This window comes from Lepidochelys olivacea (genome assembly GCF_965140295.1).
Source record: "Lepidochelys olivacea isolate rLepOli2 genome assembly, chromosome: 1".
Taxonomy (NCBI): Eukaryota; Metazoa; Chordata; order Testudines; family Cheloniidae; genus Lepidochelys; species Lepidochelys olivacea.
In genome coordinates, this window is record NC_140411.1 from 18,661,735 (window position 1) to 18,680,594 (window position 18,860).

General features: G+C 42.8%; 1 protein-coding gene across 1 annotated transcript in view; it reads right to left on the reverse strand.

The window, feature by feature from the left end:
- The window catches only part of TENM4 (teneurin transmembrane protein 4), a 2,254,482-nt gene that overhangs the window by 130,614 nt on the left and 2,105,008 nt on the right, over positions 1–18,860 (reverse strand). Inside the window, exons 20-22 of the mRNA XM_084644861.1 lie at positions 17,468–17,653; positions 12,429–12,455; positions 3,907–4,053 (exon numbers count right to left, since the gene is read on the reverse strand). Of these exons, the coding sequence (XP_084500987.1) occupies positions 3,907–4,053; positions 12,429–12,455; positions 17,468–17,653 (360 nt within the window). The remainder of the gene's footprint in view (positions 1–3,906; positions 4,054–12,428; positions 12,456–17,467; positions 17,654–18,860) is intronic.

An 18,860-nucleotide genomic window follows, 5' to 3' on the forward strand; every position in this document is an offset into this window, starting at 1 on the left:
GAAAAATCGGGATGGGGGTGGGGGTAATAGGAGCCTATATAAGAAAAAGACCCAAAAAAACAGGACTGTCTCTATAAAATTGGAACATCTCGCCACCCTAGTTAAAGGTGAATCACTTTCTGCTGTTTTCCCTGTAATGACCCTGGAATAAATACCAGCTCTGGTGTAAAACCCGGTGCGATGACAATCCAGTCTAAATTTTACATTAGTGTAACTGAAAGCAGGATTAGACCCACCGTGTTAAAACAGTACTGCCAGGCCAGCCCAATGACACATTTTTCTTGGGATTTTTCCTGGCAATATCATTGTTCTAAATGGGACAAAGATTCTCTTTCACTGAGCACATCTCTTACTCCTGCCATAGCTTGTCACTGCTTCTCTTGGGCCAAACAGCCTTCCCCTTTATTGAAGAGTTTCTGTTACCTGTCTCCCATGGAGTCTGACTTCCCCAGGACCTGAACACATTCTTTTTAACTCCAGCTCCCATTACAGTAAGGAATTTCCAGTGGCAGCGTTCTGCACGGTACCATTGCGTTAGAACCAGCTGAATGGTGAACTCGGGCAGAGTGAAATGCCACTTACTGTGAACAGGAGTCAAAGCCCCAAATTGTTTCAATGCAAATCACAATTCTCGTATGAGAAACTTGTATACAGAAGCTCTTCTGGGAACAAAGGGCCAGATTTAAAAAAACCCAAAACATTTAGATGCCTAATTTCCATTGATTTTGATGGGAGTTAGGCACAAAATACCTTCAAAAATATGGCCCAAACTGACTCTTGGTTTAGACACATGCACAGATGAATATTTAAAGGCTAGACTGAAATTAGCCCTGTACTGGCGTGTGAGGAAAGGTGAAAATAAACCACTTTATTTACCCCAAGAGAACATAAGAACAGCCATACTGGGTCAGACCAATGGTCCATGTAGGCCAGTATCCTGTCCTCTGACAGTGGCCAATACCAGGTGCTTCAGAGGGAATAAACAGAACAGGCAATTATTGAGCGATCCATCCTCTGTTAACTACTCCCAATTTCTGGCAATTAGAGGCTAGAGACGTCCTGAGCATGGGATTGCATCCCTGACCAGCATGGTTAATAGCCATAGATAGATCTATCCTCCAGAAACTTATCTAATTCTTTTTGAACCCTGTTATAGTTTTGGCCTTTACAACATCCCCTGGCAATGAGTTCCACAGGTTGACTGTGTGTTGTATGAAAAAATACTTCCTTTTGTTTGTTTGAAACCTGCTGCCTCTTAATTTCATTGGGTGACCCGGGTTTTTGTGTTATGTGAAGGAGTAAATAACATCTCCTTATTTGCGTTCTCCACACCATTCATGTTATTATAGACCTCTATCTTATCCCCCCTTAGTCACCTCTTTTCCAGGCCGAAAAGTCCCAGTCTTTTTAATCTCTCCTCATATGGAATTTATTTGATACTCCTAATAATTTTTGTTGTCCTTCTTTGTACCCTTTCCAATTCTAATATATCTTTTTTGAGATGGGGCAACCAGATCTGCATGCAGTATTCAGGGTGTGAGTGTACCATGGATTCATATAGTGGCATTATGATATTGTCTGTCTTATCCATCCCTGTCCTAATGGTTCCTAACATTCTGTTCGCTTTTTGACTGCCGCTGCACGTTGAGTGGATGTTTTCAGAGAACTATCCACCAATGACTCCAGAATCTCTTTCTTGAGAGATAACAGCTAATTTAGATCCCATCATTTTATATGTATAGTTGGGATTATGTTTTCCAATGTGCATTACTTTGCATTTATTAACACTGAATTCCATCTGCCATTTTGTTTCCCAGTCACTGAATTTTGTGAGCTCCCTTTGTAACTCTTCGCAGTTTGCTTTGTGCTTTAGACTTAACTATCTCAAGTAGTTTTTTACAGTCTGCAAATTTTGCCATCTTACTGTTTTACCCCTTTTTCCAGATCATTTATGAGCACTAATGCTATCCTTCCTGTAGGAGACAGGGCTCTGGCACCCCATGCCAGCACATTGTGCTCCCTGAAAGGGTGAAGCAGGGGCCAGTGTGGCCCATGCTCCCTCAGTGCTTTTGGGGGTCAGTGTGACTGCCTGAGACACAATTCCCCTGGGAGATCTCGCAGGGGTGGTGTAGGTCTCACTGCTGCTAATAGGGACTGCAGAGCAACAAGCCTTTAGTGTGAGGGACTGAACACCTTTTCCCAGTTATCTTGCTGTACAGAGTAGAAACTGATTTTTCAAGTAACAGGTTTAAAGACCACGGGTGAGATCTATCACTCTGGCTACTTTGCACCATCCCAACAATGCAGCAGGAAAGCTGGCAGATTTAGCCCCGAGGATCCCCCTGCATGGAGCCACTGTCGTAGTGCCTATGCCACCCTCCCTCGGGCTCTTGGTACAGGAGGTATCTTCAAGCTAGTGATCTCCAGCTGTCCCATCCGATGAAGTGAGCTGTAGCTCACGAAAGCTCATGCTCAAATAAATTGGTCAGTCTCTAAGGTGCCACAAGTCCTCCTTTTCTTTTTGCAGATAAGGGACGGCACTTATCACAGGATAAACACAGCACTCACCTTTTGCTTCTCCAGGCTACATCTGTTGCCTTGTTGGCTGACAAGGTAATCAACAGTTCCTTTGAAATGAATAACCCAATGAATCACCACATAAGAAGTGAACACCTCAGACCATGGAATCTCAGACTACATTCCCACAGAGCCAGAGTCTGATCACGCTCTTTTTGATGTTATGTTTATGGGCTCCATTTGCTCTGGCCTGGATTACCTCCGAGATTTTTTGGCCCTCTCTCCAAGAAACGACAATTTTTTTCCACAGAAGCTAGGATTATGCTTGGATATATTTACCATATTTTTACACATATGGTGTGGCTAACTTTATTGGTGCCTTGTGTCAGCTGTAAATAGAAAGAACTAATACAGTAGTATTTGGTTTCATCTGAGGGAATAAGCGGCCTTTGTTCTACAGCTTGTACTCTTTGTATGGGGCTCTGTGTCTCCCCTCCCCCCCATCTTTCTAAGGGGACAATTTGGTCCATTTACCATGCCAGATGTACAAAGGCATTTTAAATATTCGATCAGAAGCCCGGTCCCTGTGAAGTCAATAATCACAGGGTTGGCCTTTTTAAAAAAAAAAGCTGTACTGTTCTTGTTAATACGATAAAACAAGACACGTGCAAAACGCAGTCTGCATTTCACAGTCTGGGTCCTGGCCCGGACTGTGGTTAACAGAGCTTTTTGCTGAGTGACAACAAAACAAATTATGCAGTCTCCCTTATGCCTCAAATTTAATATCTCATCTCCAGCCCTCTAATTCAAACCTTCACACTGTTCCAGAGTTTCCTTTGTAATGAGATAACTCTGAACATTAACTTTGCATTACGCTGAGCTATTATTCTCATGCCTGACTCATTATGTATGGAACTGGAATCAATAAAACGTGGACTGAGAGGGACTGGGTGGCTTGGGGGGCATGTGGATCAGCTAGTTAAGCCTCTAGGTTGGTTCTTCACATCCATCCCAGGTGAGTAAGGACCCTTGGTGGCAGTCTCAGGAGAGAGGCCATGTTTCAAACAGACGGGGAAACTCACCGCTCTGTGTCATGGCTCAGGCACAAAGGTGGAGATGGGGTGGAGGGAAGCCTGCACTGCCACTGACTGTGCTGTGCCTATTCTGAGAATAAACAAACCTCAGACCCTTGCACCCAATTCATTCAATTTAAATTCATATAAAATATGGCAGAATTAGTCTGGCAAAGTTCACTATCCATTCTCCATCAGCTGACAAGAACAAGGATCTTTTGCACCCTAGAGTCCTCCCAGCTGGCTCTGGGCCTTGCTAAGAGAAGCAGTGTAAGGCTCCGTGAAGCCTGATAAATCACATACACTCTCGTCCTACCTCCATCGTTGTCTTTTCCATCGCCGCATGCTGTCTCCATGGAAGTATCACAGCCCGCTCCTCTCCAGCCCAGCTGGCAGACACAGTGCCAGCCATTCATGTCCAGAGTGCATCTGCCATTGCCATGACACAGTCCAGGGCACCCCTCTGCAAGGCAAACAGTCACACATTCTAATGCACTGGAAGTTGTTAGGAGGACTAGGGACATAGAAAGACGACTGGGAAACGGGGTTGGGGAACCTCTTAAAACAGCTTTTTTCCTTTGCCTTCTACTTATCTCTTCTTTCCCATTGATAAGGTTTCCTGCCTCTTTTGCCATCCAAAATCAATGGGGACAGTAGAATAAGAGAAGGGCATTACATTCATTGTACAAGTACTTCCAGCTTTGGTGACTACAACTCACGGCTCATAGATTCATAAACATTAGATTCATAGATATTATAGGCACCCCACCTCTACTGCAAAGATGGATTTCTGGGGTGGGGATGCAGTCTGCTTTCCTGATTCTTTAGCAGCGCATGCAGCAATCCACCCTACACTTTGGGTTGCTTTGCAAGAGCAGGACTTGGAGTAACCCAAATCCATGGCAGGTTAGAGTTCTCAGCACCGCCTGGGAGGCAGTGGGCTCTGGAAGGTACAGCAGAGCAAGGAAAGAACCTAGGTCTCCTGAGCCTCACTTTAGTGTCCTCTCCAATGGGCCACTCTGCTTCTACATATATATATATATATATGTACATATCTGTCTGTGAAGAGAGACTACACGATGGTGAGATTTACTATGAAGAGTTTATCGACATGACTTTGGGATGACTGCATTGTTCCCAAGAGGCAGGGCCATGAGTGAGTTATGTAAGTCATCCCATACAAGTGCTGGTAGAGCATTCCTACCACACCACACCCTCATGTACTCTGCACAGGTTCCAGAAGCACCATTTCAGTTTGTAATATCTGTTTAATAGAGATTTAAACACTTTTACTGACACTATTTTTTCTATCCATCTGCTTTCAAAGGCAGTGAATGGGTCCAACTTTGCATGGGTCCACCTGAACAAGCATCAGAGGGAGCCAGGAAAACCTCTTTAAAAATGACCTTTTTACATTTACACACACACACACACACACACACACACACAGTATGTCACACCTCTAAAGCATGTGTGTGTGTATGTGTGTATGTTATTATAGCCAGAACTGGCAGCTCTGCCTACAGTCAAGGCTGCTTGACATGTCCCATTATGTAGCCCTGTCTTCAGCAGCTTGTAACTTTACCAAACTTTAGACATTTGAGCTGAAATTTTCCATGCTCAATGTCTGTGCTCAATGTCTGTCTCAGACTGATTTTTTTTTAAAGTTTCAGCTAAAAAGGTTCAGCAATTTCCAAGGACAAGATTAGCAGCAAAATATGTCATTTGTCCATGTAAATATGGAGTGGAAATCTATCAACTGCATGAAAAAACTTGTACAGATACAGACAGACATCATCTTCCTTTCCAAATGCAAACAGATGGACATCGTACCAAAAAGACTGAAGGTAAAAAATCCATTACAATCTACATACCACACAGACTATGCTGACAGCTTGTGCCACACGCTCTCAAAGAAACTGCGGAATCACCTGATCAACATCCTCTACAGCAAACAGGGAAAGATTAAGAATGAGCTCTCAGAACTGGATACTCTCATAAAAAACCAGCCTTCCACACAAACTTCCTCATGGCTGGACTTTACTAAAACTAGACAAGCCATTTATAACACACACTTTGCTTCTCTACAAAAGAAAAAGGACACTAAAATTTCTAAACTACTACATGCCACAAGGGGCCACAGCAATGGTTCCCTCAACCCACCCAGCAATATTGTTAACCTATCCAACTATACTCTCAGCCCAGCAGAAGCAGCTGTCCCATCTCGGGGCCTCTCCTTCTGCCCCTCCACCCCCACGAACATGATACAGTTCTGTGGTGACCTAGAATCCTATTTTCGACATCTCCGACTCAAGGAATATTTCCAACATACCTCTGAACAACGTACTAATCCACAGAGACCTCCCTACCAACACTACAAAAAGAAGAATTCTAGGTGGACTCCTCCTGAAGGTCGAAACAGCAGACTGGACTTCTACACAGAGTGCTTCCGCCGACATGCATGGGCTGAAATTGTGGAAAAGCAGCATCCCTTGCCCCATAACCTCAGCCGTGCGGAACACAATGCCATCCACAGCCTCAGAAACAACTCTGACATCATAATCAAAAAGGCTGACAAAGGAGGTGCTGTTGTCATCATGAATAGGTCGGAATATGAACAAGAGGCTGCTCGGCAGCTCTCCAACACCACTTTCTACAAGCCATTACCCTCTGATCCCACTGAGAGTTACCAAAAGAAACTACAGCATTTGCTCAAGAAACTTCCTGAAAAAGCACAAGATCAAATCCGCACAGACACACACCTGGAACCCTGACCTGGGATATTCTATCTACTACCCAAGATCCATAAACCTGGAAATCTCAGGCATTGGCACCCTGACAGCAGGATTGTCTGGCTATGTAGACTCCCTCCTCACGCCCTAAGCTACCAGCACTCCCAGCTACCTTCGAGACACCACTGACTTCCTGAGGAAACTACAATCCCTCAGTGATCTTCCTAATAACACCATCCTGGCCACTATGGATGTAGAAGCCCTCTACACCAACATTCCACACAAAGATGGACTACAAGCCGTCAAGAACACTATCCCCGATAATGTCACGGCTAACCTGGTGGCTGAACTTTGTGACTTTGTCCTTACTCATAACTATTTTACATTTGGGGACAATGTATACCTTCAGATCAGCGGCACTGCTATGGGTACCCGCATTGCCCCACAGTATGCCAACATTTTTATGGCTGACTTAGAATCATAGAATCATAGAATCATAGAACATCAGGGTTGGAAGGGACCCCTGAAGGTCATCTAGTCCAACCCCCTGCTCGAAGCAGGACCAATTCCCAGTTAAATCATCCCAGCCAGGGCTTTGTCAAGCCTGACCTTAAAAACCTGTAAGGATGGAGATTCTACCACCTCCCTAGCTAACGCATTCCAGTGTTTCACCACCCTCCTAGTGAAAAAGTTTTTCCTAATATCCAATCGAAACCTCCCCCACTGCAACTTGAGACCATTACTCCTCGTTCTGTCATCTGCTACCATTGAGAACAGTCTAGAGCCATCCTCTTTGGAACCCCCTTTCAGGTAGTTGAAAGCAGCTATCAAATCCCCCCTCATTCTTCTCTTCTGCAGGCTAAACAATCCCAGCTCCCTCAGCCTCTCCTCATAAGTCATGTGTTCTAGACCCCTAATCATTTTTGTTGCCCTTCGCTGGACCCTCTACAATTTATCCACATCCTTCTTGTAGTGTGGGGCCCAAAACTGGACACAGTACTCCAGATGAGGCCTCACCAATGTCGAATAGAGGGGAACGATCACGTCCCTCGATCTGCTCGCTATGCCCCTACTTATACATCCCAAAATGCCATTGGCCTTCTTGGCAACAAGGGCACACTGCTGACTCATATCCAGCTTCTCGCCCACTGTCACCCCTAGGTCCTTTTCCGCAGAACTGCTGCCTAGCCATTCGGTCCCTAGTCTGTAGCAGTGCATTGGATTCTTCCATCCTAAGTGCAGGACCATTACTCCTCGTTCTGTCATCTGCTACCATTGAGAACAGTCTAGAGCCATCCTCTTTAAATACGATGTATTAACTGCTCATTCAGCGAGCACAGTCTGTCCTGTGCACGGAACGAAGCAGGGGTCCTGAAGAAAAAATATGTGATCATGTAATTAAACCTTAATTCTGTCATTTCCTCACTTTTGGGAGCTTGACTTTGCAACCTTAACATTCTTTTAACCATCTTTTGGATGAAATTTCCAATATGTTTATATATATAAAACCTATTTTACCTCAACCTGAATGGATTTTCATGACTCCCACTGAACCTTGTCCAGTTGAATCCAAGGAAACTATGACAAGTGGCTTGGAAAGAAGATGGATAGAAAAACTCGCCCCAGTAAAGTGTGTGTGTATGATATACACAATGTCAGTACTCTAACTTAGTGCTTCTCAAGCTATCTGATGTGGGGGACAGGCATTTTTTTTCCCCAATGTGCGCGCAGACTGGGAGCCGATGGCTCGCGGACCGGTGCCACCACTTTGAGTAGCACGGTTCTAACGTATAGTATCTTGGGCCCTTCCAGGGCCAGGAGCCAGTGCTGTATGTTCCATTGGGAAGCTGTGAATCTCCATTTCCCAGTGGGATAAAGCTCCTCTTCCTAGCCCCTGCCAAGCTGTAAGATTTCAGACACTAAGGTTGTGATGTTTTAACATACTGAAATGGGGGTGGAGGACTCAATCCTCTCCATCCTGGGACACTGGCTGGGAGGGGAAATTTAGGGGTAAAGAAAGAAACATTTGTCTGTCAGGTTGGCTTAAAAAAATCTCAACTGGGGCTGCTTGCTGGGACTCAGAAGTCTGGAATGTTGGACTAGCACCTAGAGGAGACAGATTGGTGGGCAGAGGGCAGGCAAAGTGCATGATACATCCTATTTATTACGTGTCTCTGTAGTGTATGACATGGCTACAGTCACCATGCCATGGATATGAGTACATACAGTATTATGTACCTTTCCATAAAACCTATGTACTAAAGCCACAAGATAATCCGGTGTTTGAGAAGCACTTCTGACTATCAGCAGGGCTGGAATATACATGCTCTGTACATTCCCCTCAGATCCAGGCCACCGTGTTTTGCAAGCTCTGTGGTTTTTGATGGTTGGTGCTTTTGCCTGCTAGTTTTTATTAACTGAAATTTGGACGGGAGAGGGAATTTAAAATCTGAATGGGGTTTTAGAAAAAAAAAAACTTTTAAGGACCTATTTCTGCTGTCCCTAAATCTGTGGAGATCTCACAGAGTCAATGGGAGCTTTACCTGAGTAGGTAGTGCAAGACTGGGTCCTATGTGGGTTTCTAATTGAAACACTTGCGGATGTTGCTATAAAAACTGGTCTTAAGAGAAAAGGGGAGGCAGCTTTGCCCATCCATGGGGACTTCAAGCATACGATGCAAAAAGCAGCTTCGACCATGAGTACATTGGAAAAAAAGGGACTTGTTTCAACTAGACAAAAATGAATGTCATACTATCACAGGGACGTTCACCAGAACTAGCAAGAGATTACCCTGCCATTTTACGATTGGTAGCCAGAATAACACCCTGTTAATGATCTGAAAAATTAAGGCCCCCTAATTAGACTCAATTATAAACTAAGTGTAGTTGGTACTTCCTTCAAGTTAAGCCTCATTGCCATATAAAATTTGGCTTAAGGGATAAGACTTACTCAGGTTTGATCTTCAAGTAGTGCTAGGAGAATTAATTTATTCTCTTCTTTGTCTTTCCTCTATCAGGCTATGAAAAAAGGCACTGATGCACCTCCTGATGTGTCTCACCAGACCTAGTGGAGTTCTGAATCCAGGTGGCCACAGCTGGATGCAACTCCGAGGAATGCAACCAGTAGTTGCAAACAAGAACAATAACTTTAAAGTTATCTAGAAAAGTTCTGTGTGCTCCAAGGGAAAGCAAGGCATTAACAGATCTTTCCATACAATGGGAACACAGTAAAATGTTTTAAAACCACTCAACCAATGGGCCAGCAGAGTAATGCTCCTAAGAGAGGGATGAAGGAGCCCAAAATCAGATGGTTCCTAGTATATTAAGGCTTAATCTTGCTTGTCTCACTCATGTAAATACACCCATACTAATTGGGCAAGTAGGATTTGGCAAGTGACTGCACCAGGAGCTGTGAATTCAGCACTCATCAAACTTGGGTGCATAGAGTTATGCACCAAAATAAGTGAAATGATTTTCAGAAGACCTGAACCCTCAACAAAATTCACTGACTTCAAAGGGAGATGTGGATGCGCAGCACCTTTTAATATCAGACCATTTATTTAGGGGCCTTATTACAGATTTAGGTGATTAACTTTTCAGATGAGAGTTATTCACCACTAACCAGGTATGAATTATCCTGAGTTATATTATCTGTTCCAGTGGCATTTAGGATATAGGGAAACTCTCTCAAACAAGGAGAAACTTCCAAACAGAATGAATTTTTAAGGAAGACCACTATAAGTTTTGAAAAAGCGACTTTAGTCTGGAGGGCCCAATGCCAGTGATAAGATGAACTGATTTCAGTACAGCCCTTTGTTAGTGAAGAACTTCTTGGTTTTACCCACGTTGAAGTTCGCTCCTGAAATTTGCTCTCCCCCTTTGAAACAAGAAGAGGCCTATTCTAGAGCCTTGACTGACTCACTGGTTTACATTAAAACAGTAGGAAAGCCAGCAGTCAATCCTACTCAACCTCAAAAAGCCAGGACTGCTGGGGAGGGATTTCAACCAGAAATATGTTAATAATTAAGAAAGCCAGAATGGCATGAGAAATGTAATTCTGAAAATTGCACACCGAGCATTTAGCCAAGTAAAAATCATGTACGTTGAAAGATTCAGCTATTGCTAATCCTTCTAAAGGAGGGAATGCAATGTAAATGGCAAGTGAATGGTTTATTCATAATATGTTGCTTAACCCATTACCCACTGCAAAATTCAGTAAGTACAATGAGACCTTATTCCTGGCAATTAGAATCAGTCAAAAGGCTGTCCAGAGCAAGAGGGTATATTTGTAGAAGACATTTTAAAAAATGGGACAGTGTGCGGGGCTACTCATTACCTCTGGTCCCTGAATCTCAAGGAGAGAGGCTCTGCAAGATGATTTTTCATCTTCTGTTTCCCCTTGGTGCTTATCTGTTACCCTTTGATCCAATCTTCTCCAGTGCAAATGGAGATGAAAGGAAGAAATCCGGAGAGTTTTTGTAATGCAAAGCACTGACATGTACAACATTAGCAAGAAGTTCTGATCACACCGCCTGGTGCTGACCTATATATTCTTTTAAGAATGCCAACACTGTTACTCCATAAAGAAAGACAAAGAGCCATGTTCCTTAATCTAATAAAGACCCCCCCCCCTTTTTTTTTAGTTTAAAGCAAGTCAAGAGTGTTTCATTGACCCTGTGCAATTAAAGAAAATTAACTGCCACTGAACAGATAGTCAATCTAAAGTCATAGATTCAAGAAAAGACACTGCTCATCGGTGCTGCTCTCTCACGAAAGGACTAATTAGTTGTTGAAACCATTGACATTTCCTTATCATTAAGACATGGCTGGCCACTCAGAGACTTTCCCTATTTGTGGTTCTACTTGAACATGCACTTTAATAACAAATGAAGCAGGAAACAGATGCCAGATCATAAATTCACCTGGAGAAGTGCAGCTGTCAGGACCACCATGTTTTTTGTCACACAGTGAAAGCCTACAGACAAACCCTTCCTTTTAACCATTCACTGGACCAATATTTTGGCATGTTTGTCTTTCTCCATGAACCTCTAATGGTTGGTTACCATTTCTGATTGCTCACAACCATAAAGGATTTTGAAGTCTAAATTTAGTGGTAGAAAAAGCTTTCCTTGAGCTGTTTTTTTTTTTAAATGGGAAACTGACTGTTCTGTGTGGTATCAGCAGCCACCTAGAAGGACATTTGTGTCCAACACAATCACATTTATTGTCCGTTTGTTATACTTATCTGGGAAATGTTCATTGTTTCGGCATCTTATATAGTTACTGCACATTTTGGGACTGCAGTCAATATTTCTAATTAAAAGTCAATTTGGCCACTACAGCTACAATTTCATAAATTAAATCAGATAATGAATTGTGGCTCTGAGATAGGAACAACTAAGTGTTTTGAATTTGATGTGAAAAACAATTGCACTGGTTTCCTGACAGCGTAACTCCGTTTCCTTCTGATTGACACCAAGATGAGATCAGAATCAGGCTCCAGACTTGTTTTACCAATACAAACAGGCATGTAGGGCCAGATATTCAGTTAGGATAAATCAATACAATTCCATGAACTTCAATGGAATTTTACTGATTTACACAACTGGAGGACTTGGCCCAAAGACCATAGCATTTTCATATAAAGAAAAATATCTCCCCTTAAGCACCCTCGGGAACATTTCTCACCTAGCGAACAAAATCTAGAAACTTCATACAGAAAACACACTCACCTGCTTGTTACCATATGGATCATATACATTTAATAAAACAAACGCTGCGTAGGGCACCTGCTGTATTGACAGACATGTTTTTTTTCCTCCTGATTGATTACCTGGCTGGGTGGGGTGGGGGATGAGAGATGTTGTGGAGGGGAGGGAGAGAGGAAGGGAACACTGATATAATGTTAACACGAGATCACAGCATCTACAAAGGATGACGCTCCAGACACATTTCCTACCGAAATGACCGAAACATTCACCCTTCCAGGTATTAACAAAAGATTTGTGACAATGAGTAAAAGATGCAACCTCAAGACAGCATGTTCACGGTGCATTTTTTAAAAAAAACACAAAGACAACAGGAAAAAAGAGGAAGGAAGACCATACCTTTCACTACCTTATCCAGATAGTGAGCTTGGGAGATAAAAGACAGGACATTTAAGGTAGGATTGAATAAGTGCAGTACAGCTTATTATGAGATTGTGCAGGTGCAAAGAAAGGCACAGGAAAGTTTGCTATGATATTAAAAGAAAAAAACTTTTATTGTGTGGAGAGGAGAAAGAAAAGGTGGAACAAAACTATTCTCAATCAAAGAACTGAGGAAGGCTGTGTTCAATCATCCATTTAGTCTGGTTGCAGGGATTCAATAAGCTGAGCAAGAGAAACAGGAAGGTAAAAATAAATGGCAGAACATTGTAAGGTTCTGATCGCTTGCAACAACCCACCTCTGCGATAGGATAAACAGCATCTTTCTAAAATTCTTCCACCTTGCCTAACAGTATCACATTTTCTTAACAAAGATGTCTTGTTCCCCTGTGGAACTATTGGAATTGGAAAGTCTTTTACTTTTGGATCTCCTTAATGGTAACATATTGCATTTATACAGTCCAAGATCTCAAATTGCTTTCGAAAATTAAACTAACCTCACAACAGCTCTGCAAGGAAGGTAAATATTAATACACCCATTGTAAGGAAAGATAAAGTGAAGTACAGAGACGTTGTGGAGGCACACAGGACAGTCGTGTGCCCAGTTCTCACTGTAAGTCAAAAGAAGTCGAGTGCCTTTGAAAATGGCTACCTAATCGGTCTGCCCAAGGTCACAGAAGAAGTCAGTGGCAGAGGCAAAAATAGAACCCAGAAGTCATGCCTTGCAGCTCTCTGCTCTAGCCAGCAGACCACACTACTTCTCTTAACATCATTTGATCTCTGTTAAAAAAGATGCTTGAGGGAATTTTCTGCTTTTCTCTCTTTTGCTCCCTCTCTCAAACACTTTGCTCCCACAACTGTTGTTAAGTAAGAGCTGTTTCATGTTATTTTTCCAGTTCCAGCACTATTCCTAAGCTCCCTGTGATCTTGCTCTCAGAGGAGTCCTTGCACCCTAAGGGGGAGTTTCTCATTTCAGATCGGTTCATGGAGACCACCCAAGCAGAGGGTCACAAACCTTTAGCAGAATTTCTTTCCCCCACCCTTTGAATCTAGAGTCCTGTGAGTCTAATGGGTTAGTTGAAGCACAAGCCCACTTTTGTACTGAGCTAAGAGGGCCTTAATTCCCAGAGTTAGACACCAATGGACTGTCGTTCACAAATCACTCCCACATAGAAGGACTGAATACATGCAGCACAGCTTTGCTACAAGCCCGGATGGCTGCAGAAGTCCAGGAATGGGCGATTCTGGTTTAAAAATTCAGAGCAGCCCAACATACAAAACCTTGGCCAAAGTTTTGCTTCACAGCTGAAATTTTCAGATGTGAAAATGTTTACAGAAGAAAAAAATTGAGGGAGTTGCCAGGCCAGCTATATCAATTATTTGCAGATGTTACCTTTTAACTTAGATGGTTTGAAGAACAATGCAGCCTCATATGAGTATATCTTGTATGTGGCCCCAAACTTATGCCACACTAGTAGATTCACATATAAATATTTCTCCCTGTACTCCTATTGTTCCCATGTACATGTTGTGTCATTGGATCACTTGTGGGCATTCCTTTGGAAAGGTGCAAAGGAAATCTGTACAATGGGCATGCAGAATGAGCTTAGGAAATAAAAGGGTTTTGGAGCAATGGGTGCTCTAATATACTATGTGGCCTGCTCCTGTTCTACCTCTCACCCGAGTAAATCAGGTACAGCTTCAATGAAGTCACTGGAGTTAAAATGGTCTAACATAAACGTAAGTGAGAGGGCAGAATGCAGCCCTTATGTGCTTAGCAAGTGGAGATAACATGAGTTTATGCCATAGTGATACTGACAAAGGCTGTGTCAGCCCTTGAAGCTGCCCCATGTTTGGCATCCAATACCAATTACAATTCCCCGCCTCATCTGGGGCCAGCCTGTGTTTAAAGCTGATGCAGAAAGCGTGTTGGAATGAGGCATCAAACACACTTGTGCAGTGGGTGCTGACCATGGTTTGATCCTCTCCACGGAAAACACCAAACTGTGTTCAGTTGTGAGACTGGTTGTCATACACAGCTCAGTTTCTACTGGAGATAGGGCCAAATACTCTAGCATGCTCAGACATCTGAACACCTATAGTTCTGGTCTGATAGTAGCTTAGAACTTTTACCCCAAAGAGAAGAGAATCCTGGCTTAATGTGTCTTGTTTGGATTCCAGCTGGTCAAGTAGAAACTGAGAGGCACTGATTACAGCCCAGACTGTTCAGAGTGCGTGTGATTGTTTATGCAAAAGCACTGGGGCTGCATTGTGTACGTTCCTTAGGTCTTGTTTTAAGAATTCAGAGTACATAAATTAAGCAATTCTGCAGGATTTAAAGATTCCTGCAGTTAAATAATCAACTTTATGTTCCACCCTCTTGCCTCAATGAAGGAAAGTTGCTGAATTAGGATGATGAACACAAGCTTCTGCATCAATTTCCTGGTTGGGAATTAACTGAGGTTACGCTAATGAAATCTCAGAACGTGAGCAATCAAGCTACTATACTTGGTAATGTAACTCTTTGTATGAGCAAACAAAATTAATCCACTGAGATCACAGTTCCCTGGTAGCATGAGAAAGTGCTTCCTACTTATTCCTTCCCAGTAAATGAGAAAATAAAAGGAGTTCTTACTCTCATATGTGCTCAACAGGAAATGGAAGGAGAAACTTCCTTTACTTGTATCATCCATTTCTACCACTGTTACCTGCACACATGGCAATATTATTAAAGAATTACTTCAGCAATGGGGTTTTATGCTTCTCATTGCTAACGCAGGCTGGGCAACGACATAGACATATAAGGGATTACTGTCAACAGAACAAGTTGCCATGCAGGGAAATTACACAAGGACAACGGGAATGCTTACCACACACTTAATGTAATTCCAAGTCAATGTCCTTTCATCTGTGCCAATATTACTAGCTTATTACTCCTTCACACGCCATTCAGTTTCCTTGGATATTTATGACTTTGTCAAATCTCCTTTACATTCTATACAATTACCAATGAATATTCTGTAGGAAATATGGTTTACAGCTTCAGAGGCATGAGTCTATGTACAAATTTGTTGTTAAACCACAGTGTCTGGGGGGAAGGCAGAGGGGAAAGGAAACTGAATTACATCTGCACTCAAAATAAGGGATGGTTCCTAAAGCCCAGACAGCACTGCAATGGGAATGTAGTACTGTATGAAAGTACAGTGGGTGCCATTAAAATCTCGATGCTTGCTGCATTGCAGTGTTTGCCTTTGCCATGATAATGTAGACTCCCTATTCCAAGAATGAGGAGTGCTGCAAACAATACGGTCACTTTAATTAGTGTGAAAGGTAAAACCTGTTTGAAAGCAATCTTGGTCTGTCAGCTGCAGACTGAAATATCACACACTTTCTTTGTATTACTACGAAGAAATTTATATTTTGTTTTTGCATCAGCATTAATAGAATAAGATCCACTGTATGAACTGGGTACTCTTGTGTATGAATACAGCCCAAATTAAATTGTCCTCTGGATTTAGGACATTTCCCTAAATGTAAGTATTTTCCCCAAGGATAATGATGAATTTTTTTTGCTATCCATCACCTCAAAGTCTACAGTTTGGTGAACACAGTGTTGTAAATAGAACTATGAAACAATATTACGTAACCACAGTTCCCCAATTAACACATGGTTGCTTTCCTTTCAGTTTAAAGTCATTTGTGAGAGGGATTTTCACCCACTGTTAATGGGAAGAGCTGAAAGCTGTTAGGCATGTGGAAGAGAAAACAGAATGTAATTTCTAATGAGTCGTGGGGAGTTTTTGAGTGCCAGACATTTTTCTTTAGGAATGTCTGTGAAAACCATAATGTGGTAGAGGGACATTAGCCAGAACTGAGCCACAAACATGGTTTGTTGCATTATCCTATTGCTGGAATTAAAGTATTTGTGATTATGCTTCAGTTATTAACTATCTTTGCATGTGTGAATGGTGCCCAGGCTGATAACTTGGATGCTTAGCTATGTTGACAAATGAATGTAAGAATAACTGATAAAAAACAGAGGGCCAAATTCTGCACTTGGTGACACTAGTGTAAATCTGGAGTGACTCCTTGGGCATCAGCTGAGCTACGCCAGATCCACTCTGGTGTCACTGAGACCCATTAGTGAATCTAAGTGTAGGCTGGATACTACTAATGTTAGCAGTTGTGTGACTTGGACAGGTTGTGTAGGCAACTCCACTGAACTGGGATCAAATGGGCAAAGTTGTGATACTCAGAAGAAAAGGCAAGGTGCAGCAGGGAGTAAACTTAACTCAGATGAAGAGGCAGCGTAAATCTGAACCATGTTATTAATGAGCATACAGATGTCTTAAGGCAGGGACAGTGCCACTCTCTATAATGTTAAGCAGATTGATGGTACGTTATAAATAATAGTGATCTGTGCACCACAAGTTCAGCGCTTAAGGTAACTGCCAGGTGCATTAGATGTACGAAGATGGTGAGAAAGAAAAGGGAGATGCCTAGAGAGACAGCAAGGCAGAGAGAGAATTAGCAAGACAGCTTTGAAAATCAGCGAGAAATTTTCTGAATATAATTCTCCGTGTCACTGTGCAAATAATGGCGTGAGTCAGGGTAAAAGAAACTTAAAATAGGCTGCATGTTTCTGAATAAGCTGATATCACAGTACAGAGGAGTCTTGGAGGTCAACGAAAAGACCTTTTACAAGAGTCAATTTTTGAAGCATCTAGGTAAGGTTTGACAGCTTGTGTCTGACAGATCAAACACTATATATGTATATTTCACTTCTGATAGTAAAATATATATATCTAACCGGGTCATCACCAAATGAAAGGACATTTTGTCTTGTTCCCAGATGAAAATGTATGATGTCAGAACTTGAAATCCAAGAACAAAGGTGCTCATGCTACACTAAATCACATAGATTCAATTAAGCATGCTTCTTTTCTCCCCCATCCTCTCCCTGTTCCTCAATTATTCTTTTAAAATTATTTTCCCCCTACCAATAGTGCAGTGCTCTCCATTCCAGCCCGGGCTGCATTCACACTTGCCATCCCGACATGTCCCATGCTCATTGCAGCGTGGGTGACACGCCCGCTGATCACAGGCTGCGCCCATCCATCCCTCCTCGCAGCGGCAGGTGCCTCCGACACAGATGCCGTGCCCTCCGCAATCCGCTGCACAAATCTCTGTGGGAGAGGAAAAAAGAGAGAGGGTGGGGTCGGGGGAGAAATCCAGAATGTTATTGTTAACAAAGCAGCCACACTTCACTACCTCGCCTTACGGGGAATGAAAGGAATTCCTGCCGCTCATAACACTAATCCTTTCTGACAATAAGAATCTAATAAATAGATTAGAAAAAAGAGACGGACATGGATTGCAGAGGTCTGCTGCGATTGATCCTCCTCTTTGCTTTCAAATTCTATCACACTCCTCAAGCTTTTGTGCTGACCACATCCAAAGGGAAAGGCTCTTCCAACAAACGGAACAAAAGTCAAATTTAATTAAAAACTGGTTAAGTGTGAAAACAATGCACTGATAAATCACCAATGATAAAGTTAAGTGCTGGCAAAGTTTATTTGCAGCTTGTTATCCCATGATGCAGGAGCTGAGATTCATTAAATCACCTCTTTTAGTTTTGGTTAACGTTAATAAAGAACATTTTTATTAGGTTTTCTCTGTGGGTGAAGCCAGGACTCTGTTTTACCGCTCCCTCATTAAAAATCCTCTTCCGGGCACTGAGGGGCCTATACTCTTACCTGATGAGATTTATGGTCTGCTGCTTGCGGGGCTGCTATGTGTCCTCAACTCTCCCTGATGTCACTGGAAGCTGAGGATGCTCAATACCTTGGCACTCGTCTCCTGGCAGGATCAGACCCTGCAGGCCTTATCTGTAGATGTGCTAGGTGCCCACAGATCTCTGGTGAGACTGTGGGGTGCTTGGCATCGCTGAAAATCTGGCCCTAAAATCCTAAAACCTGGCCCTTTCATCTACATCTTATTTTATTATTGGTCTGGAGAAAAACGGCTGGAGGGGACCAGATATCCATGACACAGATGGTAAGTGCCTATTTCTGCTGTTATCATTGGACACTGGCTCACAGGAAAACAAACCCCAAAGTGGCGTTACGCAGCAAATGACATGACATGCCTCCATTGCTGCTTCACTGGACTCCAGACTGGTCAGCTGACTTCTTCCCTTCGATCTGTGTAACACAAACCTAACGACACTCTCTCCCTTTCAAGCCACATGTGAGTTCAAACACCTTGACTTCTTCTCAGACTAATGACTCCCTCTACTCCCTGGCAGTTCCACACAGCACATATGAACGGGGCCGAATCTGCCCAGCAGTTCAGTATTTAATCCCCCTTAGCTGCCGTCCGTTTCTAGGGACA